This window comes from Choloepus didactylus, chromosome 12 (genome assembly GCF_015220235.1).
Source record: "Choloepus didactylus isolate mChoDid1 chromosome 12, mChoDid1.pri, whole genome shotgun sequence".
Classification (NCBI taxonomy): Eukaryota; Metazoa; Chordata; class Mammalia; order Pilosa; family Megalonychidae; genus Choloepus; species Choloepus didactylus.
In genome coordinates, this window is record NC_051318.1 from 7,142,171 (window position 1) to 7,170,076 (window position 27,906).

General features: G+C 35.9%; 1 protein-coding gene across 5 annotated transcripts in view; it reads right to left on the bottom strand.

Moving 5' to 3' along the window:
- PDS5B (PDS5 cohesin associated factor B) overlaps window positions 1-27,906 on the bottom strand; it is a 198,000-nt gene that overhangs the window by 15,175 nt on the left and 154,919 nt on the right. For 3 of the 5 annotated variants that reach the window (XM_037799752.1, XM_037799753.1, XM_037799754.1), the window contains 10 exons: window positions 20,161-20,229; window positions 18,667-18,803; window positions 15,776-15,899; window positions 10,971-11,175; window positions 8,566-8,680; window positions 6,645-6,777; window positions 6,281-6,400; window positions 5,197-5,259; window positions 4,472-4,617; window positions 1,588-1,693 (listed from right to left, as the gene is read on the bottom strand). In XM_037799752.1, the coding sequence (XP_037655680.1) occupies window positions 1,588-1,693; window positions 4,472-4,617; window positions 5,197-5,259; window positions 6,281-6,400; window positions 6,645-6,777; window positions 8,566-8,680; window positions 10,971-11,175; window positions 15,776-15,899; window positions 18,667-18,803; window positions 20,161-20,229 (1,218 nt within the window). The remainder of the gene's footprint in view (window positions 1-1,587; window positions 1,694-4,471; window positions 4,618-5,196; window positions 5,260-6,280; window positions 6,401-6,644; window positions 6,778-8,565; window positions 8,681-10,970; window positions 11,176-15,775; window positions 15,900-18,666; window positions 18,804-20,160; window positions 20,230-27,906) is intronic. The other 2 variants (XM_037799756.1, XM_037799755.1) reach the window with 1 other exon arrangement.

Sequence of the window (27,906 nt, forward strand, 5' to 3'; positions counted from 1 at the left end):
TTTATAAAAGGGGGTTTATTTGGTTACACAGTTACAGTCCCAAGGCCATAAAGTGTCCAAGATAATGCATTAACAACTGAGTACCTTCACTGGAGGATGGCCAATGGCGTCCAGAAAACCTCTGTTAGCTGGGAAGGCATGTGGCTGGTTTGTGCTCCAAGTTCTGGTTTCAAAATGGCTTTCTCCCAGGATGTTCCTTCCTAGGCTTTGGCTTCTCTTCAAAATGTCACTCTCAGTTGCTCTTGGGGCATTTGTCCTCTCTTAGCTTCTCTGGAGCAAAAGTCTGCTTACAAAGGCCATCTCCAAAATGTCTCTGTAAGCTGAAGCGCCTCTCTCCGCTCCTGTGCATTCTTCAAAGTGTCCCTCTTGGCTGTAGCAAGCTCACTCCTTCTGTCTGAGCTTATACAGCACTCTAGCAAACTAATCAAGGTCCACACTGAATGGATGGGACCACACCTCCATGGAAATTATCCAGAGTTACTACCCACAGTTGGGTGGGGTGCATCTCCATGGAAACAACCTAATCCAAATGTTCCAACTTAATCTATACTAATATGTATGCCCCCATAAGATTACATCAAAGAACATGGCTTTTTCTGGGGGACATGATATATACAAACAGGTACAGCATTTTTTCGAAATTATCTATGTAACTGCTTGTTGAGCTATACTTTGAAAGTTAACACCTTTCTGTATATACGTTACATTTTACAATAATGGAAATAACTGAAATTGTGGAACTGCAACCCATAATATTCTTCAAAATTTGCTAGCTACTTGTTAAATCATACTTTGAAAGTTATCACTGTTATGTATACATGTTAAAGTTCACAATTTTAAAAAATGCATTAAAAAAATCAGCAGCGACAATTATTCGTTTGGACTAATTCATTTATACTGATAAATCTTACCAGTTAAATGCCTACATTTTACAGAGATGTAAACTGCATCAAAGAGCCTAGTAGGGTATTTAAGACATTTTTACAGGTGAACTAGAAAGTTACAATGAATACAGGTTTTCAGGTCATCGGGCTGTGTTGGAATACATAACTGTATTCTATACCTATACTAAAACCTTCCCAAACTTGTCTTCAAATAACATTTCCAAATAGTGTCTTTCACACAAGTAAGTTATCACTGTTAATAAAACTAAAAACTGAACAAGGACTTCATGACAACTGCAGCACTTCCTACCTTGACTAGAAGCTTGCTGCATAATTAAAGGCTTAAGAATTCTACAAAATAGAAGAACCTCCAAGGATCTTCATCCACCCCCTTCTAAGGCTAACTCTGAAACTTAACATGTTAAAGCAACACCAGCAGTTCTGAGTAGGGAACTGGCACATTTGATTTCAAAGACCTAAAGACTAAATTAAGATTACTTATCAGAATGACAAGAAATACAGAGATTCAGTCTTAAATTATACAATGGGGGAAGAATTATAACGTCAAATTTGTGAATAAAAGCACTAAACAAAATCAAGTGTCAAATGTGAGAGTAATGTTAACTTGTTTCAGTGTAAAAGTTATTTACACAGTAAAATTATTATTATTAAAATTAATATACAATCAAACCAAATATCTCACCCTTACAAGATCAGAGTCGTCTCTCTTGTCACTTTTCTTTCCTGGCAAAGGTGAAGACATTGTGTAATCTTCATTTTCACTGTGATCCATTTCAGAACTATCAAGCCTTTTAACAAAGATATTTGTAATTATTATTTCAATCAAATAATATTAAAAAACTTTTTGTGTTCCCTAGTGTAGCTTTATAGCTTTATGGGGGGAAGTTTCATTCTTATAAAAAAAATCAGTTTTATTCTATCATATTTAGCACCGAGCAACATAGCAACAAAGCACATTTATTTTAACATAATAGGGAAACCAAAAGGCACAACTTTGGTTTTATTCCCAAGTCTTTAAAAAACCTAAATTCTCTTTTTGGGAGGAACACAAAGCAAATTAAAATTCAGTTGCTGTTATTTATGCTGTTGGACTGGCCCACATGGCAACCCACCCTGTCCATGCCACTCCCCTTCTTCTCTCTGGAGTACTTAAAACCCTCCGACACACCGTGGTTATTATGCACTGACTACCTACTCCTGCCAGAAGGTAAGCACGGATCTGCCGTCAATTTTACTCATCCACTTGGACCAGAGGCTGGCAAGTAAGCGCTTGTTAAATGAATGCACAGAACATGGCTCTCATACACAAGTGTAAATTCTCAGTCTTCTGTCCCAGGTGATCTCATTCTTATCCAGTTTAAAAAATCATTTATATATTGCTGAACCCTAAATCTCTATCTCTGGCCCAGAAGCTATCCTGAGCTCTATTCATATATCTCCAACTGCATACTCAACACTTCACTTGAATTTCTAATAGGCATCTCCACTTTTACATAGTCAAAACAGTAATTATTTGACATTATTCTCTTCCCCACTTTCCCAACACACACACACACACAAACACACAGAGCCTGTTCCTCCCCATGCTTCTACATCTCAGTAAGTGGCACGAAAGTCTATCCAGTTACTCAAAAAACCCAGGATACACCCTTAAATCCTCCCTTTGCCTTAACTGTTCACATCTAGTTCACCAGCAAGACCAATTGAATCTACCTTGAAAATAAATCCCAAATTTGACTATTTCACATCTTCAGAGTCCAAGCCATCCCCAGTTTCTCTGCCTCAATCCTAGCTCCTCAGTAGTCCACTCTCCACAAATCATCAGTACAATCTCATAAAGCACACATTAGATCACTACACTCCACAGCAGTATCTTCCAGTTGCATTTAAAATCAAATCCAATTTCTTTACCATGACCCACAAAATCCAAACATCATCTGGCTCCCTTTCATCCTCACCTCCACCATTTTACCTCACCCCTATTCTCGAACCAAACTGGTTAAACACAACTACCTCATTCCCTTGGAAAGAGTCCAATTGAAAAGACTGAATTTGGCGGAAAAAAAGTGAAAAAATATATTGATCAAAGGCTGAAAGAAAGTCTTTAAGAAAGTCCATCGTGAAAGTATAGTAGGAAAAATACCAAAGATAGATATTTTGAATTACAATGGAAGGCAAGAACAGGGTGAAAGTTAAGACTCCAATCTGTAAACAAAGGGAGTCAAAAATTTCTGGGGAATGGAAAAACAACAACTGTGGCATTTATAAAAGATTATCCAGTGGTGATATACAGAGATGATTAAAAAAGGGAAAACAGACAAACACTGCCATAATTAGAGTATGAACTAAATGAGACAGTAGAAAAGTATAAAACATGGTTGTTGGCAAAACTTAGCAACTGAACAAATACAGCTTGTGGGAAGCAGGGACTGCGGGGCGAGTCAGAGGCATTCTGAGACTCTTGGCCTAGGATGTCTGCCTGAGTCGGACTGTCTCTAGTTATAACTGGGAATTCAAGAAGGAAAACCAAAATGTGGACAGAAATCATTTTGCTATGTTAAGCATGGGGCCATCCACTAGAAAACACCCAACTGAGGATTAATTTATACCTGAAGGGTCACTTAAGTATTAGCCAATATCAGGCATTAATCTAGGAGACTCTAGAACAGACAAGAGCTATAGACATAAATGTTTCTTCTATGGCTATTGTTCTATATATCATCAAGTGATTTACTCATGACAAGGAAACTGAAAATACATTGGTAATGTCTCTTCCATTCTGTACTGACTGGTTATGAACAATGCAAAAACCAGTGGTCTTTCATAATAACTTAGCAAAACCAATAAACAGTGGTAGTTTAGCCCTGTACAATGCTTGCTACTAACAAATAGAATGCTAGCATCATACTAAAACCAGTGAAAGTGTGAATTACATTTCTTCTTTTTTCTTTAAAAAACAAAAAAAATCCAGAGAGCATGATTTGAAAGTTTTTTAAACTAATTTTTTAAACAAACAAGGGTATACGTGTACATGGTGAAAAGAAAGTCAAAGTGTACACCAGACTATAAAATGATCTCCCCCACACACTAGATTACCACAAACAGTACAAAGAGTTTGTGTAGGCTTGGAAACTCTCTATGCACATACAAGCAAATGCAAATATCAATCCTTTTTAAAAGGGGCAGATACCATAACTGTTCCATAGTTGGCCTTTTCCACTCAATGTCTCATGGGGACTCTTCATTAGCAGCTCAGCCCTCATCATTTTTAATGACTGTGTTGTAGTCTACCGCACAAATGTACCATAAGTTACAGTTTTAGAACTGCTAGGCACTTAGATTGGAACCTCCTTTATGTCTACCTACACAGATTACCACAACAAACTAGAATATGAAAGGCTAAGACTGAGCACTTATCTAATATGAACAAGCAACTAAATATGAACTTGTAAAGGCCACCAGGGTTAAATGGGAATCTTAAGATATCTACCATTCATTTCCATTCACTGCCATTAAATGTTTTAGGTTATGATATTTTTTTAAATTTCATAGCCTCATATACATACCTCCCTTTTATTCTTCCAGGAGAGCTGGGATTTGAGCTGCTGCTTGCATTGCTTACAGTTTCCATTCGTGAAGATTTTGTCTGAGATTGTTTGCCTGCTGATGAAAGCGGCTTATTAACAGCTCCTAGAACATTGGTTGTTTTAGGCTGAAATGAGAAATGCATGTCTCTTTCTATATGATTAAAGCCAAAATTAACTTACATGTAAAAAACCACCAGTAAAATCTGTCAAAGTATTTATATACAAATCATGAAAAAATGAGCCTATCATTAAGCAAAACAAGGATTAGACATTGCGTATCACTTGAACAAACATTAAAAAGTACATAAACAGTGTAACAGATTAAGCTTCTTAGTTATTTGGAGGAAAAGGCTTACACAGTAAGAACAAACGAAATGTATACTCAACAATGAAAACAGACTCTTGCTATGGAAGGACATAAGAAGATGCCCTTTTATTTTAAGAGTTTGCTCTTTATATCAGGATAAGAGATCTAAGACTCAAGGTCTATTGGGCTTTATCACAAGCTAAAAAACTAGGTCATGTATCTCAGCTTCTCTCTATACAGTAAATAAAATTACTTCTTACTAGGAAATTAAGATATCTAATTTTTTTCTACCTTGAGATACACAAATTTTAAAAGAAACACAAAATTAGCATTAATAGTAGCAATAGCACTAATTAAAATAAATTACCGCAGAAAAATAAAAATTTTCAATACGTACTTTTCCAGGAGTGAAAAACGATTTCATTTCTGGAGGCAGATAATTTTTGGTGTTACTAAAGTTCTACAAGCAAGGAAAAAGTAGTCAATGAATATTGAAAACTATATCTATGAGGCAGTTCAAAAGCCAACAAATCATAGGGTAACTTTTTATTTCAAAGTACATTAAAAAGTACACATTTATTTAAACTGATCAGTTGAAACACAAAATTCTAGCCATTAAGTACTGTCATAAACAAACTAACCTCGCACCAACTCCAATATTAACAAGATGTTAGCCATTAATGACATGTCAGAGCTCTAAGAGAGCATCAGAAAGCACATGCTTTTGTAATAATGCTCTCCAGGGAGTAGATCTTGCTCATACAAAGTGAATACTTAAAAGCAGATGGTCTTCTTAGGCTACTGGGTAAGCCTACAAGATTGCTTCAATTCTCTATATACACGGGTATCTCATAAAGTGTGTTAGCACCTTGTAAGACCTGAATTGGTATTTTGTAAAAGAAAAACATAAGAGGGTTAATAGTACTGGTTTCCATACCTCCCTGTTACTCAACATGCTTAGATACATTTTGAACCTCCGAAAAGAAAACACCCAACTATGTCTTGCACAGCACTTGAGTTTTATGGAGAATAGCTTGGAAACCCTTGCAGTATTCTCAAAGTCTTGGGTCTGTTCCAGGATCTGTCCTCTGCTTGCTTCCTCATAATTGGTTATAAACCCCTATCAAAGGTTCATAACTCCAGACCACATCACTATCAGCATCTTCCTTCCTCCATTTTGGATCCATAGCCACTGACCACAAATCCGTATGCTTTGATCACATTTTTGTCTGTGCTATTAGAATGTTTTCAGACTCTGAATACAAACTCTAGACCACCCTAACTAACCTCTGAACTTCTTTTAGGTCCTTGAGTGTGGGCCATATTCTGATCTGGAACCACATTTTCAAGACTCATGGCAACACTTCCATGCCACTAGCAGTGGACCAGCTCTCAATACTGGCCTTTCCTGATCTTCCCACAACCTACTGCTGAAAATATATTTTACTTCAGCTTACACAAACGAATTCTAAAATAATTACCTTGTCAGGTTGGGTGAAAAAGCGAGCTGGTAGGACTGGGTCTTTTGGAGATTCTAAACTGTATGTGGTGCTCTTTGACATGATGATATTCATGGCCACATCACACACAGTGTACAATTTCTGCAATGGCATTTAAAAAACACAGCAGGTGCTTGAGTTGGCATTTTAGATTCTGTGAATGAGAAGTAATTCTAGAACATGCAACCAATAAACTAGCAAACTAATGAAAACAATAGTCACTGTAAGTATCTTTTCATAGAAAAAACTGATTGATGTTGTCTGTTTATACTTCAGAAGTATCATACCCTACAACCAAATGATTAGATTAACATGGAACCATGATTACTGACAAAGAATTACATACTTCGTTCATTTTTGCATCATCCGGTCCTTGGGCATCTTTTGTTTGTTTAATATTTTCTACCATCTTTCTGATAAATGCATGACTGTTATTTTCATTTTTAGCCATTAATATTTCCAAAACAAACCAAAGGCATCTATAAAAAAAACAAACAAACAAACAAGAAAAAAGGAAATATAGAAGAAAAATATCCTTAGTTAAATACAGATACAATAATTCTAAACCATAAGAGGATGAGCTCAGATTACAACTACGGGGGTGGGGGGCACTAAACAGAAAGAAACAGCTATAAATCAACTGGGAAAAAAAGATATGTCACACACACATCTCACAACAGGGCAGCAATATAGGTGTGCACTCATAAGACCCCTTTTCAAAGTCACTGATTTCCCCATGGAGGGAGGCTAAAAAGGAACAGAAATGGTGGAGAGAATGAAGTTATTTTAGTGACTATGACACAGGTGGAAGACTACGAAAAGGCATAGCTGGGCCAGACCTCGAACACTCAAGACTGACTGTAGCTGATGGGAAGTCTTCACGAGACCCTAACTGCCTTAACTCAATACCTAAGAATCTTCATCAGTAAATTAGAGAGGACAGGGTCATTGTTGATAACCACACATAATGTCTTTGTTTTAATAAGGAAAAACTAAAAGAACGTTTTGGTAGCCCAGTTTTAAAGTTAAATTACATAAAATTTGATTTAATAAAGTACTGTATCCCTCTATTATACAGACAGAAAGGGACAGAGTTACAGTTGATGCACAGAAAAAAGAAATGAGAGAAGGAAAAGAGAGAAACGTGAGGCAAGGTTTCACTCTAGGAGGAACACATAAGCTTTGAAATCTCAGGTATATGTTAAGTTCTTCTGGAGTGGCTCTCTGGTCAAATGGAAGTTAATTATGGCTGTCTTGGGTTCTTTAGAAACACAGCCAAAAATGTCTAGTACTTTCCAAGGAATAGTCCATCTATTTAAAAAAATCAGTGCTCTCTGATAAAGAGAGGTGGCTAGACGTTTTCATTAGTTATAATCACTCTTTGGGAGAACTAACTGCCTATTTTAAAACTTGGAAACTGTGGCAAAAAGAAGGTAATAGTTTTTGCCCTTGCCATGTGAAGTTATCAGTAATCTGATTTTATTCTTTCTGAGATATTCAAATATTTATCTGTACAAATATATCTATGAATGAATGAACCAAGTTATTTACTTTTAATAAGAAGCTAAAGGAAGAAAACAATTACTTTATTCCAAACCACAAAGCTTATCCTTTATTATAACAGAAAAAGGACCAGGATCTCAAATTTATTTTAAGATCTATGCTGGTCTAATGACGACTTCTCTAAATATCACTGTATCTTACTATATCACACTCTGGAGAACTTTCAGTCTCTTAACAATAATCTTGAAAGAATTAGAACCGTCATAAACTCCTACCAGAGAAGCACCAGTGAGGTAGTAAGTGAAAATAGTTCCTGGTTATCAACTGGGTCCGTTATTAAATTAGACCACTCTCTCTTCCTGTGGAGGAAGAGAATTCTTCAAAGAACACTGTGCTTCCTATGGGAGTGAAGGAGACGATTAATTCACCGCACACAGAAATCTACACAAAGTCTTACATGGAGGTGGGAAAACATAAGAAGCAGAACAGAAACTTTTAATGGATTGCTTCAATAGAAGAGAAATGCAAGGTAGAGAAATAGAAATAAAGTACAGTAATTATGCTAAATTAAGTTCAGAGAAATTACATAAGAAATGCAATGTGAAGAGATGGTATGAAAAAGAAAAACAAATAAGAAAGCCAATAAGGGAAAGAGCCTTAAACTTCTAAGAAATGAAAAAAATTTATAACCGAGATCCCATTATCAGCAGAAAGGGGAAAAACAACTTTCAGAAAGTATGAAAATGGGATGGAAAAAGTCTTACTCTTTAACATCTTTAAGTTGTTCAATATCCTGTACTTTGACATAATCTGGGTCATGTGCCAAAAGGTGAATTGTATATGGAACAACATACTCTGGCAGAAGAGACAATAATTTTTCTGAAAAAGAAAAAAAAAAAAACAAAAAAAAAACAAAGAAAAAACAAAACAAAACATCTAGGTTAGAAAACCAAATCTTGTGTGCTCTCTTTTGCTCCCTCTTTGATACTACATTTCCTCCTGATTCCCAAGTTTACCCAAATATGGCCAGAAAAAAAAACACAGTAAAATATCCCACTGTTGAAGGACATGTAAATGAAACAGTCTATTCATTCAGCCACCCATTCTCATGTCCAATACTGAAATCCTTACTAAATGCACCATGTGCTGAGCTACAAGAAGTATTTCAGGTTTTCAAATGCACATGGAAAAAGTGACCCAAACAAGCTACATCCAAGACTTGAGAGACACTGAAGAATCTATTTCTCCTGTTATTATGAGCGACCCCATATTTAACACTCTCTTTATTGTAAGCTGCTAAGCAAAATGAAAAACTGCTAGTAAATCTTTAAGTGTCAGCATGGCACAAAAATAGGAAGTAAAGATTGATACTATTTGTGGCAGAAGAACAGATATAGAGCAACGCCCTTAAATAAGAGTTTGTAGGAAATTCTTAGTAACAAAGAAATAGCTCTTTAATTTAAATATAAACTTATTCACTGGGATCAGCAAAGTCCTTTACTTAGTGAGGTCAGAGTGCTAATCCTAACTAACTTGGATAAAGGGGATTCAAAAAGACCAGGACTAGTATTCTGAACAATTCCTTTTCACATTTCCTATTTTCAAATGAAATCTTAAAACAGATGCTCAGTTTGAAATATATATCATATGCCTCAATAAAGCACTAAACTATCTTTGTTTCCACTGTTGAACTGGAAGACAGTAGTTCGTAGGTCAATACCATTCAATTTCAAGGCAGGAGGAGAAGAGAAAAGTAATGAGGTTCAAATTAAATCCTATCCAATGTTTACTGAGTGCTTACTATGTTCCAGGCCTATGTAAGAAAACAAATGTGAAAAAGAATACAACGAGGAGTCACACTACAGCATCAACGGAGACAGAAGCTGCCCTCCAATGTGAACGGTGCTCTAAGATAAGCTACTTGGTACTTCTTTGGGTCATGAATTATGCCAGGAGCTTCATATATGTTATTATTTTTTTATCCTCACAACAACTGTAAGAAGTGAGTATACTTAAACCCATTTTACAAATGAGGAAACAAAGGCACAGATAAAATAACCTGCCCAAACACGACCGGCCAATGGCTTGAGAATCCTCACCTCTGCAAAGGGAGGAAGCAAAAGCAAAGGCACGGGAGTGCAGTCACACCCAAACTGTACGTTCAAGGGTTCAAAAGGTGCAAGCCACACTCCTTGGTTTTGTCTGCTTCTTCGGGGGGGGGGGGGGGGGAGGGCAGGATTTCCAGACAGAGATGACAACAGAGCCAAAAGATGGCTGCACAAATTTCAAGTAATCCAGGGCACACAGGGCACAGAGTATATTTATAGTAAGGAGTGGCAAGAGAGAAAGTTTGAAATTCAGGCTGAAAGCAAACTATAAAGGGCCATGTGAAGGAATTTCAGCTTCATGAGCAATTACAGTAACAGATTTTAAGTAAGAAGGTGATGTGATCTGATCTGTTTCAGAAGGATAACTGTGACAACAGTGTGGCATAGCTGGGGGTGGCTCAGAGGCAGGGAGACATTTATGACAGGGGAAGGGGCAGTTGGGAGCAAGTGTAGAACAATAATGCAAGTGAAATACAGCAGGGCAGGAGAGTAGGGGATAGAAGTTCAATACACCTGGAGGAAGAACTGGCAGGACTTGGCGACTGGTGAGAGGAAAACAAGATATGCAGAATGCCTCTGATTTTTGACCTGGATAACTGATCAATTTTGATGCTGTTAAACAAGTCACAGAAGTCAGAGAGGCAAACAAACTAACAGTGGTGGGGAAAACGAGCAGAGCAAATGCAGACACGCAAGCCCCGATATCAATGTCAGCTACAGGTGACACAATCAACAAAAGCAAAGACTTGTACTTTTTTCCAACTAAAAGTGCTTAGACAATCTATATAAATGTACAAATTTTACTGTTCTAGTTAAAGCACTTCTGATGTCACTGTTTATTTTCCTTGGCTATTTATTTGTTTACATAGAGAGATATGGGTTGATATTTAAATATTCATGAATTTATATTTTTAAAATGATGTTACTGAAAAATGGTAACAACTTCTTATTTAATTAATACCAGTTAGAAAATAGTAAATAAAAGGAATCTCATTTTCTGTTCTATGCAACTGAAACTGGCAAGCTGGAAAAGTGTCCTTTTCATTTTCCTAGTTACTTACCACTAACAGCGGCATGCTGCTTCAGATATTCACGTCTCACATTTATATTTTTTACCAGACACTGCCTGGCATGAGCTCTCCTCTCCTTCACAGGGTCTTTGGCACAGAGGGCACAGATTGCCATGTACTCAAGAGGAAGCCGTAATCGTGAAAGGCCTTTGTGAAGTTTCTGTGCAAACACTTGTCTTACTTGATAGCATTCATCCTGTAAAGACAAAATCATTCCAGATATTACCCATGTGGTAGCGAAGAGTAATGTAAGTATCAATTTCAAATATGAAATCTGCTGTGGCAAGTAAATAGAAGGTAAACAGCACCAAGTTTGTGAACGACAGCTTCTGCTCAACAAGACTGAGACGACGTGACAAGTCGGTTTCAAGGTTGGAATGCACCTGGACCCTAAAAGCTACCAGTTTTGTGTTAGAAATACTGAATGTAATTTGAAAACAGATAAAACTAGTAAATATAAATCCATCTTCATTTGAATAAACAAGACATGGGGGAAAAAAGCTTAAACACCAACTGTTTCAACATAGCCTTTTCAGCTTTTTTCATTTACTGCACAAGACAAAACCATTCAATTAATAAATTAAGCTCTATCACTTAAAAAACTTCCTATTAAAATACATAACTGGAAACATACAAGCTCCTCATCAATGTCTGAAACACTAAATTCCTTTTAGTTCTATAAATAACCAAGCTGTTCATTATCCCGGGCCTACTATCCTTTGACTACTTCCTCTCCTGAACCACTGGTATCCACTCTCCAGGTCAACACCTGCTCCTTAAAAGCAGCTCAGACATCTTCCAGAAGTGAGCCGTCACTGAGGTGCGCACCCGCCTCTGTGACATTTGCACTTCTCCAGCAGGGCATTAGGATATGGCTTTAGGATAAGCGGTCTCTGTCCATCCCACCCGTCCTGTCATCTTCACTCACCGCTGAGTCTCAAACACCTAGCACAGTGTCTGGGCCACAGGAAAAAGCCTCAACTCTTTCAGGTGACATTCAAAGACCTCCACGACTACACCTCACCCTCGGCCAATCAATACAAGGTGTGACACAGACTCGTATTCCTGCAACTAGTTCTATACTGTTTCTTCCATCTAGAACAATCATTCGGTTTTTCAAGACCTAGTCCATGTCATCTTGCTCTTCTCTTTCAATCCTTATTTCACTTCACTTAAACATCAGTTTATTATAATACCAAGTAGTTACTCTTAAAAACGTGGTCTAGATTTCATGAAATAGTATCCATTATCTAACCCCACACTCAAAAAAACACAGTTAAAATGAATCAACTCCTTCTCGGCATTATTCCCATGGGAGAGAGGGCCCTTCGTTATACATGTATTTATTACGAAAATATCCCATTACAAATGGCATAAGAAAGCAAAAGTCAAACATCACAAATGTATTAACAAAGGAACAGACCATTTACTAAAATATTTATCCCCAGTCAAGACCATGTCTTTTTCCTTGTCTCATTAACTACTCAGAATCCAACAATACAAAGCAAATTAATTACAAAGTCAATCTGTGGACCATGGCAAAAGTATTAAGATTTTAAGAAGTCATTCAAGCAAGGTTGGAGAAGCACTGCCGAGTCATAGGCAAGGCAACTGACACAAACCGTTAACAACTGAAGAAGAGAAAGCTAACAAGAATAATGACAAGCGAGGTTATTTCAAATGAGAAACATCAGAAAACAAACAAACAAACAAACAAAAACCACACACAAAAACAAAAAAGAGCATTGCCTGAATAAAGAATTAAAAGAGGTCCAAATGGAAACGGAGGATGTCTTCAATGTTCTTGTAAGATGATTACCTTTTTGACTACTTCACAAAAGTTAAATGTAAAGGATATACTAACACAATTTTATCAGAAAAATTACACTTTCAAAAAAGCAAACACATGATTCTTTCATAGTTGTAATTACAACCAATAATTGGTTAAATATAAGGGGGAAAAAAAAGCTGGTACCTAATACTATAAAGTTGCCCACCCCCCATGTCGTTCCAGTCAAAGCTTTTATTCACTTTCAACTTAAAAATTAATTTTGGTATGCATCTTTTAAAAATTAATTTTTAGTGGCCTTTTCTAGTACAACCTATCCACAGAACTACTTCCAGGAGTTTGTATCACACTGTATTATAAACATTCATTCACATAGCAGCATATAGTAAATGTCTGATGAACTGAATTCTAATTCTAAAATACCTAAGCAACTATTAAACTGTGTTAAAGTTCAGATCATTCAGTTTCTACTCCTCTGGATTTACTTACAATTAAAATACATGACAAGGGCCTCTGATACATGATATCACTTTCAAAGAACTTAAACTTAAGCAAGAGAAACAAACCATGGGTACCTAAATAACTAAAGCACAAGACAAAGCTTAATACATATGAGAGAGTTTTAGATAGAATCCTTAGGGAATTGAAAAGAGAAAGATATACTACTAGCTATAAGAATGAGAGAAAGTTTTGTGGAGGTTTTGTCTGAGCCTTGACTTATAAAAAAGGTTGGATTTCCATGTATGGAAATGGGAGGGTGAGAAGAAAATTAGAGGAAGCAAAATGAAAGGCCCATAAAAGAAAAAGAAAATTGTTCAGCTTTACTGGAATGAGGCTAGGTAAAGACGAGTGTGCTAAGTAAGATTTTTAAAGGTATAGTTAGGTCAAAATATTAGAGGGGCTTCAATGCTAGGTTGAAAAAGTATGAGCTCCTAAATATTTTTTAACTGGGAAATAAAATGAGCAAAGCAGTGATTCAGGAAATTTCTCTATCAATAGAGAAACCCCGAATAGTCTAGAGAGAATGACTAAGAGGATATGAATAAAAGATAGATGAGCTATCACAGGAGAGAACTGTCTAGGCTTTTGCAACAACTTGCAAAGACAATCAAAGAGTCAAATGTGAATCATGAGTTTAGGTCTAAGAAATGCCGTTCAATTTTATTTAACATTTATTGAGGCTCTAAATGCCAGGAAAGAATAAATTTGGGGAAGCTGATGAATTCAGTCATACAGTTTCAGAACATAAAAACATGAAATTTCTGTTCACCATGTGAAGGGGCATTAGGGCCTTGAAAAAGAGCTAATGTTGTGGGCACAGCAGAGTGGATGAAAGGAGAGGTGGTCAAGGGCAGATCCTTACAGAACACACACATTTCATGGAAAAGAGGAAGAGTAAGAAAATGAAGCCAGAGAAGGAAAGAGAAACCAAAGAAGAGTTTCAAGAATAAAGGAACGACGAGCTCTGTCAGATGATACACAAGAAGGGACATGGACAATGAAGACTGTGGTCATTGGATTTTGTGACTTTAATAGGACAGTTGAGGAAAGCAGTGAGAGCAGAAGCCAAAATATGAGCACTGAGGGTAGGAGAGCAAGAAAGACACAGGTGCTGATTACTTGTTCTTGAGATCTTTAAAAAGAGGGGAAAGCCACACGGTTTAAAGCAATAGCAGAATCAGAGAAAAGTTTTATTTAGAAGGGGGCAAACTGATATGCTTTTAAGTTGTGGAAAGAGGCTACTGATTAAATTTTAACTATTAACACATGTTCCACAGTCTACAAAATTCCAGAGCAAGCTTAATATGTAGGCAATCTGAACTTTCACCTTGGGACTCTGGTTTCTGAAGTAGTAATATGTTACAAACACTGAAACTAGGAAGCAAAGTCTCTAAAAGTTTAGCACTAAGTGTGGCTCTTTGGCACACATGGTAGACATTTAACTAATATCTGGCACATACTTATTATATATTCAGACAAGTGAGTTTCAAAAATATATTTTAAAAATACATTTTTATATATATTTCTGAACTTCCCTTGGTTTATTAAAATTTCCACTTCAAAAACAATAGCATCAAACACTGCCAATGCAAAACCACAGTAATGTGAATCTATAAAAAATAAATGCATAAGTTGTTTTTCTTCTAAGGAATTTAACAGACACTTTTTAAGCAATTTTCACCTTTTTACAAAATAGGATTATCTCCAAAATTAAATGCGGAAAACTTAAACCTGACTTCTGGGTTCCCCAAAAACCTCATTTCTCAAATGGTGCTGGTCTAATAATGGAACAACAACAAAACTAAAACTAATCATAAAAAGGATCTGGAATAGCTGTCTTCAATACTGAATTATCAGAAATTGACAAAAATGGATGGCTTTGTGCCTTGGGGTTATACACATGGCAATTTTTTAAATAGGCAGTAGAAGTAAGAGGAGGGGGGGGAGGAGAAAAAGAAAAATTACAACAAGCCTTGAAAGTATTTACATAAATGCCAAAGTCTTACACATAAGACTACTTGGAAAAGAACAGGAAAACTAAGTGTAAAATAACCAAATCATGAGAAAAGCTTGTACTGAAATATCATCTTTACTAATATGAAAGTCCTTTTTAATTTTCTCAATAATGCTAAAGACTTCTGAAGTGATATAGTTCAAATATGTTACTCTAATATGAAATCTGTAGATTAGAATATGAAGTTTAAGTATCATTGTTAATAATTTGAAAATTGAATACACTGAGTAAAAAGAATGCTTCTGACCTGAAATTAGCATACACCACGTCATTATAAAAAAGCAAATTTCTCTATTTTTCCTTCACTTTAGGAACTAAAAACTATGTTTAGCAACCCAAAACTCAAGACTGTTTAAGAACTCTGAGATGTTTCTCATGCAAACATTTTTCAGTAGACTTAGACATTTAAGATTTTGATCTATCACAGTGGACATTTTAATTCCTAAAAGCCAAAGGCCTTATCAAGTCTTGTTCTTGGGGCATCTTCCTTACATTGATGGCTAGCGCACACAGCTGGTACTGTTCCAACGTGATGATTTCGTGGTAGCAGGGCTCTTGGGCCAGCTTCACAATTGCACTGGCGGCGGCAAGTCTCAGGCGGGACATATCTGGTTTACTGAAAAATAAGAAAGAATGTAGGTTAGATTATCAAATGTCTGAACAAAAACATTCCTGCTTTGTATATATTTAATTTTGCAAAATTTCTTCTGTCAAAAAAAGTAGAAAATAACTGAGTGCTACTGAATCACATATTATAGCTAATCTAAGTTACATATTAGACTAAGATGGTATCTAATATTACAAAATTCTTCTCTTAACTATAAGTCTATGCTTGTGTCATTAAAGTCTTTAACTCTCACCCTACAAAAAAGAGCTTTTAGCCAAGCCTAGAACAAATCTATTTGTATGTTAGTTGTTAGGTCTTAAGAGCTCCACTATGGAATTTTTTGGATATTTGTTTACTTGTAGATTAGGCCTAAAAATGCCGTAACTTGCTCATCATCATTACTGCACTAAGCACAAAAGTAGAATGAAAACAAGTGCAGTTGATAGAACATCACTGTTCTAAGCTAGAATTCAACTTTTCAAAAATTGAAAAAAAGGCTCCTTTTTAAGTTTAAGGAAAGAAAACTTCTGCTAAATGAGGTTCACTTCACAGAGTTCCTAACTAGTAAATGCACCTGTATGTCTCATCCTATATAATATTAACATAAGGAAGGAAAAGTGACAGCTCCTAATCAGGAGCCCCAGTGTAAACGACTATTCAACACTCACCAACAAATATGTGTCTATCAGGTATACAAGCACTGAGGGGATTTCAAAGAAAAGCAGGAAAGACACAGAGCTTAGTCCAAGAGCTAATGATCTAGGGGTTTTAAGACTCTTTACCTCTCTAGGGATCATGTATCTTACTAATTTTGAGTGCTGTGAACCAACCAAACAAAATATGTTCTTAGAAGTCCTCAGAAATAGTTTACAGAATCAAATAGCAGATAGCATTCTCTTGAAAAGTAGACAATTATTGTATTTCTTCTAGTTTCCTATCAAAACCTGCCTTGAATCAAGAGTCTAGATTAAATTTTTAAAATCAATGTAGTTATCCTCGATGTAGTTATCCTCAATCTTTTGTGAGAAAATGGTAGAAAGGCCTGATTTAACTTCAAAAGTACTAATGTTTGAGTTACTTTTTTTATACGAAAAAACCTCTCCTGAAAAAATTTGCCATATAATATTAGTATCTTTGATATGCAGTCTTTTATCCTGTTGTACTTCAAGTGTTTTTGTCTTTTATAGTAAAAAACAAAAACAAAACAGACATTATTCTGTAACCTAATATAACTTGATATACCTTATATAATTTAGCAGTATCACAGTTTGGTTTGCATGACCATATTCTACAAAGGAAGGTAATAACCTCAACTACAGCTAAAGGAAAGTTTTTTTTTTTCTTTTCTTATAGGAGTCATTATGCACCAAGAGAAATAAATAATTATAGTTAAATTCTTTACAACTATGTTTTTTCAAGACCAAGCTTCTATTTAAAGCCTGGTTTTAAAACTCAGAACCAGAGAAATTCACATACATTTTCAGGATTCAAGTACACACAGTTTGATTTTGTTAGAAAATACTATGAATAAAAATAGGTGAGATGAGAGACTTAAATGTGTACATAAAATGATGTGATAAATAAATTAATTTAAAACACAAAATGTACTAATATTATGGAAGAAAGCTTTCTCCTCCAGGATAAGCTGACCAGTACAAAATTATCTTAAATTCAGTAAACATTTTAAATCAAAACATACTTATTTTTGTGTAAACACTGAAACACTGAAAAGTATAAATTATGGGAGTAGTGGGGTGAAGGCAATTTATTAGCCTGAAAGAAGACAAAGGAAAGTGCATAGATAAGTTGTACTTGATGGAATGAATAGCTACTAAGTTTTAATTTTTTCTGGTTTTGTTTGAGGAGCATGTGCTAGAGTTAATATTCTAAGAAAAGCGAATAGCATGAGCCGAAACATTTGTGAAGAACACAAATGAGGACATAAGAGTAGAAAGCAGCTGGCAGTCACCTTTTTATATTCTGTCATTAAAGTCTGTAAACTAGACATATGAAAAAGGAAAAAGTTATTCTCATATTTATAAAACCAATAAGGAACCCTAAATAGCACTTGCGTTTACACTATCTAATGCCGTAACTTTAGCTAATCTTGACCTGACAACAACTACCACAACCAATTCTTCTTAGGTGATTACAAAGCACAGCTTCAAATGCCTTAAATACATTAACTTAGTTAATTGTCATAATAACTAGATGAGGTAGGTAAGATTGTTATCTCTATTTCATAGGTGAGGAAACAGGAACAGAGAGGTAAAAGTAACTTGCCCCAGACAGTCCATGTTTCTAATCACTATACTGTATCTTTCAAAGAAAACAAAACAAATAAGCAAGCAAATAAAAAAGTTTGTATGTTTTAAAAAATTTACATCAAGCACATTTTTAAATTTTCCATACACATATACTTCTGGACACATATTCAATAGATAGCTTCCACCCAGTCGGTTGTTTAGCCATCAGACATTAACAAGAATGCATAACACCAGTTACTGATTACTACACTAACACCTTGACAGTAGATATTCGAAAAACAGTTGCTGTTTAAAACACTTATCGTGTATATCAATATCCTGTACCAGACATGTGATTGTTACTTTGAAATACTGACTGAAACAAAAGCATAGTATAGAAGAACTACAGGCATACTCAGAAAGCCGTGTTAATTACTTTTTTTTTTAAAAAAAGGAACTGCACCATCCGAAAATTATACGAGGCTGGAGACATAGCGCAATCTGAGGAACTCAGAAACAGTATTGCATACCTAATTCTCCCCTGTTCCGTCAAGTCACCGTCACTATGCAATATTGTTGTCAGCAGCCTTAAAGTAGATGTCCCCGATTTACTGTGGTTATTTTTCATTCCAAGTAGCCACCGAACCATCATTTTAATAGCCTGGATCTATATAAAGAAAAGTTGACAGACAGCACATTGCTAAGTTTTAGAAGTTCCTTGTCAATTAAAAGAAAAAAAAAAAAAATATATATTTTTAACATATGGTTTTATAAGGAAAAAAAAAGAATTATTTTTTTCTATATGTAAAGATAACTTTCAATGTTTTAAATTAAAGATGTTTCATCCCCCAAGGGGTGGCAAATGAATGATTTGACTCAAAACAAGTTTTTTTTTTTTTTTTTTTTTTTTTTTAGCTTTCTCTCTCCCTCTCCCTTTATTTCATAAATGTTTCCCCAACTGACACTCCACCCTTTAGAACCTAGAGTAAAATCAAGCTTAATTCCCTAGTAAGAAATGTTAGGTTCCCAAGCCCGCACAGTATTCAGGCACAGACTTTGTGATACCACCTCATGTTTGTGCTGCCTTTTATAATTATGAAGCACAGGAGTGCTTTTACACCCATTCCTGCCTTAAATATTGACAACAACCCTTTCTGAAGTGTCCACACTGTCCCTCTTTGTACCGGTTATGATGCTGACAAGGCCAAGGGCTCACAGGTGCCTGGGCCCACGTGCAGGCACCTGCCTTCCAGACCCATCCTGCTCCCACCCGCACAAAACTACCTCCTGAGGCCAATGCTGAGAAAACAGGTGTACAGGGGACCCCAGGTACCCAGGCATCACTCAATGAGCTTACAGGGACAGCTGCACTACAGGTCTACACAAATAGCAAAAGGAGTTCATAGTATGAAATACAAGCAATACACATAAAAAACACAGACAAACTGAAAACTTTATAAGACATTAGAACTAGGAGACAAGCAACACTTAATGTATCATTCCCAGCCTTCAATCGTGGGCAGTGCACGGGGTATACCGTAGGTTGCTCTAGTAAATAATCCATCCTCTCCACACTAGCCTTTAAAGTGTACCTCCTAATTCCAGGAAAACAAAAATATTTACAGGCTGCATTTTTTAAAAAACAAAATAAAAATAGTTCTATTACATCCCATGGAAAAGATGAGTAGGCTTAAAACTTGGATAATCTTCTTTACAGGGTAAAAGAATGTACATAAGAAAACCAACATAACTTTTTCAATTAGAAGGCTGATATCTATAAGGAGAGGCAGGGAGACAGCTTCTAAATCTCTGTTCCCAAGTTAGAGCAAGTGCAGCTGCCCACAGGCCTCAGTGCTCTCGGCTGCCCCACCACCTCACAGGACAGAGGATAACAGCAGACAATACAGATAAATACTTGAATGATTTCAACAGCCATACCATTATGACAGAAATAGAAACTACAGTGCATAGAGGAATACTTAAATAAATATGTTAAAAGCAACAGAGGTATGCATATTACTCACTTTGACCATTGTCTCAGGAGAAACTTCTTCATCTGGAACCCAAAGTTTAGTGGTCTTTTTTCCTGGAAGCTAAACAAAAATTAAGGATTAAAACAAATACAAATTCTCATGCTTAATTAATATTTGGTGAATGAATGAAATCTTTGTTTTCTGAACTGCCCATCCTTATATATGACTAAAATATCACGTCTCACCTTATTTACTACCACAGGTTGAAAGGCATATGCTCACTAGCATCCAAACACAGCATCACAGACCCCCAGACCCATCACCAGTTGGTTCTTTCTAGGTGTGTGACATGACTGACTCTAACACTCACTCTGCCCTGTAGAGACTAATGGTTCAATTATGGAAGGCAGCTGGCAAGGACTAGGATGATCAATGGACCCAAGAAGAGTAGTTCTTAAGTAAGAGGAAAGATAGATATGAAAAATCTTGGGCAGGGGAAAAACTAGAAAGGCTTTCAGTTCAACATAGATAACAGAAAATGTACATTCATATTTCTGTAAATAAATCCCTCCAAAATGGGCACGCACATACATCACTTAGCAGGGCATGAAAACAAAGAAGGCCCAATAGAAGACCATAAGCATAGGAAATTTTTGAAAAACATAAAATATACAGGAAAAGAATGACAAAACTTACATCCCCATAAAGGCACAGAAGGAAATACCCTCCAAGAAAATTACGTTTTTTTTTTTTCAGCATGACCACAGAAAAATCCTGAGATCATAAGCTGCTGACACTGGGAAATGTGGATTTGCAATGGCAATCAGAAAATGAAAGTAAAGTGGCATAAAAAAGCTAAACCCAACCTAAGAAAACCTAAGATCCCATTTCTATGCCCAGGATCTGACACGGGAAACTTCCAGAAGTGCCCTTGCAGAACAAAACTGGACAGTGCTTTAGGCAGCATTACATTTATAGTCTGTAATTAGAATTTCAGTAAGAGAGGAAAAAGAATATGAAACAAACAATATTTGAACAGATAATACCCCAAAATTATTCAAAGTTTATGAAAGACATCAAACAATAGATTCAAGAAGAGCCATATGCCTCAAGTAGGAGAAATATGAAGAAAAGCCCACCGAGGCACCTCATAGTGAAACTAGAAACCAATGGAAAATAGAAAACATTAAAGGATTTCACAGCAAAAAGACAGAAAACCTTCAAAGGAACATGACTGTCAGCTGACCTCAAGAGAAAACATAAAAAAAACTTTTAAAAAGGAAGATAGTAGAACAATATAATATCTCCAAATTATTGGAGGGAAACACCCAGTCTAGAATTCTTAACCTAGAGAAAATAGCCTTCAAAAATGAAGTAAAAAAGACATTTTCAAACAAACAAACACTGAAAGCAATCCACACTAAAAGAAATACTAAAGTAGTTCTTTGGGGAGAAAGAAAATCAAACCTGGGGCAAAAAGGAAAAAAAAAACAAAACAGGAATTATTAATATGTTGGTAAATCTAAATAAATATTAACTCTATGAAATAACAACACTAATATTCCTGTGTGAACAAGAGCACAAAAACCATCAGGAAATAAAGAAACTTAAAGGTTTCTAAGGTTCCTTGTGCTGTTCTGAAAGCTCAAAACATACTAATTTATATTGGCCTTTAGTAATTCAAGGACATGTTCCATATCTCTAGGACAACTAAAAGAATAGTGCAATGTAAAACCAAGAAGCCAGTAAAGGAAATAAAATGGAATTAAAATATCTAATCAAAAAGAAGGCAAAAAAAACAAAAACAAAAACAAAAACCACACACAAAAACAAAACAAAACAAAAAAAACAGGAAAATGAACATAAAACCAACAGAACAAACTGAAATAAAGTTAGATTGCAGAGTAACTCAAATATCAATACTTACATTAAATATAAATAGACTAAATAATCTAGTTAAAAGACAAAGATATAATATGGGAATCTCTATACTACCTGCTCTGTTTTCTTTAAGTATAAAACTGTTCTTTAAAAAACAGGACAAAGATAATGGAATGTAAATCAGAACTGGAGAGAGTGGTATTTTATATATTGCAGCTAAGTGAAAATTTTCAAATCCTTGATTAGTTACTATTAGTCCATCTTTTCCAGGTCCTCTGTTAGTTACTGAATGGTATTTTAAAAATCTGCCATTAGAATTCTAGATTTTAGTTAAGCTTTCACTCTATACATTTTTTGGCACCATAACTAAACTCACACAATGCCTCCTACCTTAAAGGCTACTTTGTCTGATATTAGTATTGCTACTGCAGTTTCTTTGTTGGTTTTTTCCAATGTTTCTACTTTCTATATTTTTGTTTCCTTATCTTTAAAATGTGTCTTATAAGCATCTTGCAGCTTTTAGAAAATGTTAACTATTTGTTTTTTCAAAATCTGTAAGATGCACCAAAACAATTCTCAAAGGGAAAGAAACCTATAAATTAAGATGCATATATTAGAAAACAGGGTGAAAAACCAATAGCAATAGGATCCACCTCAAGAATTTAGAAAAATATTATGAATATCAGGAGCAAAAAGAGGAAATTATTACAAATCCTACAGATATCAAAGATACCATGAACAGCTTTATACCAATATATTAAAAATTTTAGCTGAAATGGGCAGATCCCCAGAAAAACATGACTTACTAATACTGACACTAGAAAAATATATTCGTAATAGTAATTTAACTGTTAAAGAAATTGAGCCTGTAATTAGAATTTTCCTTAAAAGAAAGCTGCACTGATGGCTTCACTGGAAAAATTCTAACAAAGAAAAATTAACACCATTTTGCACAAATCATCCAGAGAACAGAGTAAGAAGGAATGCTACTCAATTTGTTTGATGAGGCCAGCATAATCTTGACACCAAAACTTCAGAAGGCATTTCCAAGAAAAAAAAATTACACGTCAACCACTCTCAGGAATATTGACATGCAGCTGTCTACAATCTAAACAAAATATTAGGAAACCAAATCAAGCAATAAGGAAAAATAACATCTCATGATCAACTTAAGTTAATAAACCATTTACTGAATAAAGGAGAGAAATCATATAATCATTTCAATAGAAACAATCAAGGTTTTAATAAAACTCAATAAACATTCATGATTAAAAAGTGGGGAAAAGTGAGAAAACTAGGAAAGAAGGAAAATTCCTTCATCTGACAAGGCAAATATCATACTTAAGGCTGAACTGTTGACAACTTTCCCATACAACATTGAGAATGAGTTAAGAACATTCACTACCATCATTTCTATTCAAAAATTAAATTGAAGTCCTAGCCAAAGCAGAGGGAAAAAAAGAAATAAAAAGCATTAAGGATGGAAAAGGAAAAAACATTATGCACAAATGACATGATGTGAAAGGAGCCCTTAAGAATGCAAATTTCAACAAACAGAATTAAAAAGGATCTGTAACAAGGTCTCAGGACACAAGGTCAAAACACAAAATTAACTTTATTTCTATAAGCCAACAAAAAACAATTAGAAAATAGTTTAAAAATACTATCTTTAAAAAAGGCATCAAAAGACATCAAATGCCTGGGAATATATGCAAGACCTGGATACAACCACCTGTGAAAGACACTGACAGAAGGTACAGACCGCCTAGGAGACATTTCTCCTTCACAAAGTGGAAAGATCAAGAGACTGACTTCCTGAGGAGCTCTGCTGACTTAATCCACAGTGAAGCTGGAGAAAATTATTTTTAAAACCCAAATTTAAAGCCTTTGGACACAGTCCTAAGAACAAACAACAACTGAAAAAATATTTATTCAAGAAAATCTACAAAACTTTGGTAAGAAATGCAGCATCTGTGGTACCTGCAGGTGGAATGCTCTGCTCCTCACCCCTGCCAGATCAGCCAGATGGAGAGTCCCCTGCAGACCACTGCAGCAGGGAACACATGGCTGCCACTCCCTCCATTCTCAGGCAGAGGGCTTTCTTTCTGGGAGAGGCAGGACTTCGGCATTTCTTGTCTACCCCCAGCTGCCTGCAGCTGGTCCCGTATGAGTGTGGTTCCACCTCAACACAGGAGCCCTGACTGCCCCTGCCGCCTCTCTACCCCAGGAGAGGCAAGCCCAGAGGACCACAGGCTGCTGCCCTCTCCCACCCACCCCTCACCTCCCGCTCCACGACGTTCTCCAGTCTCAGAGCAGAGTTGGGACTCGGATAAAAGCATGCACTGTCTGACTCAGATATTGTCTATGGGGAGAAGCAGGGCTTAGAACAGATGGCTCCAAATCCCCCCAGCCCCAAAGGAACTGACTTCATTTGCAACAGAGCATGCAGAAAGTTCAAGCCTAAGGGCACTCTCAAGAACAGTGGAAGTTGTGGAGAAAAGCAACTGCGAGGAGTACACAGGTTTAATGGAAATATGCCTAAACCGTGGACCTGCTCGCTTGCAGGAGAGAACCAAGGAATACAGCAGGTGGGAGGAGCCCCACCCCGGGGGGGGGGGGCACAGAACAATTATCAACCACTGACGTCAGAAACTAATCTTCAGAGGAGACACAATTTGATTGGATTGGTTTCAAGAGCACCACATGCTCCAGGACATTGTTGAAAATGATAAACTGATCAGCAAGCAAGTAACGGGTTTTAATAGATGAGGGTGGTCTGGGAGAGAGGGGAAGATGGCCCTGTTACCACTGTCATACCTAGGAAACTGTGGGCATACCTGTAAGGAGGTGTACTACTGTGTGTGTGTGTGCATGCGTGTGTGTCGGGGTGAAGGGAGTGATACCCTTTAATAAAAGAGTTTAGCTAGATACTAAACAAATAAAAGAGAAAATAACAACAAGCCCTGAAGGAGGGGGACCAGTATCTACAGTTGCTACAATATATCATCTGAAATGACCAATTTCCAACAAACACTTTCAAGGCATGCAAAAGAAACAGGAAACTAATGGGGAAAAAAGAGCAGTAAATAGAAACTGCCTGGGAGAGCAACCAGATGTCAGCTTTACAGAAGATTTCAAAGAAGCCACTATAATCATGTTCACAAACTAAAGAAAAGATTGGTTAAAGAAGTACAGGATGGTGTGATGAAACCAAAAAGAAATTCTGAGGTTGAAAAGTACAATAGCTGAAATAAAAATTAACTAGAGGGGATCAACAGCAGATATAAACTGGCATTAGAAAGAATTAGAGGACATGAAGATAGATTATTGAAGCTGAAGAAGAGACAGAAAAAAAAAACTTAGGAAAATGAAGACAGCAACAGCAAAATGTGAGACACCATTAAGTGCACCAACATACACATAATGGAAACACCAGAAGGAGAGGAAAGAGAAAGAAATATTGAAAAAAAAAAAAAGAAAGAAAAATAGCAGCTGAAAACTTCCCAAATTTCTTCAAAAGCATAACCAGCATATCCAGGGAGCTCAGCAAAGAACACATACCATAACAGCAGAAAAGCTCCATAACAGATACAACATAGTAAAAATGATGAAATTCAAAGACAAAGAGAAAATCTTGAAAGTAGCATAAGAAACACAATATGACAATTGATTCACAGCCAAATTGTCAGCAGAAACAATGGAAGCCAAAAGGCAGTGGGACAGAATATTCCAAGGGCTCAAAGAAAAAGATGTCAACCAATAATTGTAAATCCAGCAAAGCTACCGTTCTAATATGAAGGCAAAATATAAAAGACTTTTTCAGGTAAGCAAAAAAAACAAGAGAATTTCTTGCCAACACACCCACCTTACAAGTAATACTAAACAAAGTTCTCAAAGGTAAAAGCAATTGATTTCATTTGGTAATTCAAATCCACACACACACAAAAGAGCATCATTAAAGATTATTATGTAATTGAAAAAACAATATAAGGGCACTGCATAAAATAACATGTATGTAATGTACTGTTGGACCGATAATGTATACAAATGTAATATATGTGGAAAACATATGTAAATAACAGAGCTCCTTCCTTTGGGTGGGAGCAAAGCTGTATCAGACTAAGGAAATGAGTACAGATGGGAAAGTAATAATCATAATAATGTATTGTTCAGTTTTTAGCATTAAAAAGGAATATATATAAATACATAACAATAATAACACAAAAGGAGAGGGAAGAGAATAGAGCCATATATGAGTAACATTTCCATATATCACTGGAATTTAGCTCGTATAAATCTGAAGCTGATTCTGATAAACTACTACATATATGGTAAACACTAGAGAAATCACTAAAAAAAAGAAACAAAAAAACAAAAAATATATTGTGAAGAGAACATTAAAATTAAAAGGCTATGTTAAAAAATATTCACTTGATGCAAAAGAAAGTAGTAGAGGACGAACAGAAGGACAAAGAGACAGACATGAAGCATACAGAAACAAACTGTAAAAGGGCAGGTGTAAATACAACTATATCAATAATATTATTAAATGTAAATAGATTACACAATCTAATTGAAAGGCAGAAATTGTCTACCCTGTATAAAAAAAAAATTTGATCCAACTATCTGCTATCTATGGGAGACTCACTTCATATTCAAAGATACAAAAAAGAGTGAAAGTAAAAGGAAAGAAACAAATATGTCATGTAAAAAGCAACCACAAGAAAGTGAGAGTGACTATACTAGTGTGATAGTTAGGTTCACGTGTCAACTTGGCCAAGTGTTGGTGCCCAGGTGTCTGGTCAAGCAAGCACTGGTCTAACCATTACTACAAGGACATTTGTGCTGGTTAATAAACCAGGAGGCTACATTATTAAATTATCAGTCAACTGACTGCATCTGTGGCTCATTACATTAACGAAGGGCATATCTTCTGCAATGAGAGAATTCAGTCAGCTAGATTTAATCCAATCAGCTGAAGACTTTTAAGGGAGAAGAGGGAGAGCTTTCTCTTTCTCTTCAGTCAGCCAGCCTCTCCTGGGGAGTTCTTCAAGGACCTTCATTGGAGTTGGCAGCTTGCTACCTGCCCTACGGCATTTGGACTCATGCATTTCCACAGTTGCATGAGACACTTTTATAAAATCTCATATTTACAGATATCTCCTGGTGGTTCTGTTTCTCTAGAGAACCCTAACTAATACAACTAGCATCAGATAAACAGACTTTAAAACAAAAAATGTTACTAGCGATAGACATTTTATAATTACAAAAGGGCCAAGCAATCAAGAGGCTATAACAATTATAAACACATATGTACTTAATAATAGAAGACCAAAATTCATAAAGCAAAAACTGGCTAAAATGACAGAAGAAATAAATAATTCCTCAATAATAGTTGGAGAGGTCAATAATGGATAGAAAAGTAGACAAAATATTAGCAAGTAAACAAAAGACTTTAACAACACTATAAACCAACTAGATCTAGAGAACACTACGTCCAGCAACAGAATATACATTCCTCTCAAGTGCACATGGGACATTCTGCAGGATAGACCATATGACAGGTCACAATGTTTCCTCCAACCACAATGGAATGAAATTAGAAATCAATAGCAGAAAAAAAATTGGGACTCTCACAAACATGTGGAAATTAAACAACACATTCCAAAATAAACAACAGGTCAAAGAAGAACTCTAAAGGGAAATAATAAAATACTTTGAGATGAAGGAAAATGATGACACATCACACTAAAACTTACTGGATGCAGCTAAAGGCGTGCCTAGAAAGAAATGTACAGCAAATCAATAACCTAACCTTCCACATTAAAGCAATGTAAAATGAAGAGTAAACTAAATCTAAAGCATGCAGAAGGGAAGGAAACAATAAAGATTAGAATGGAAATTAATGAAATCGAA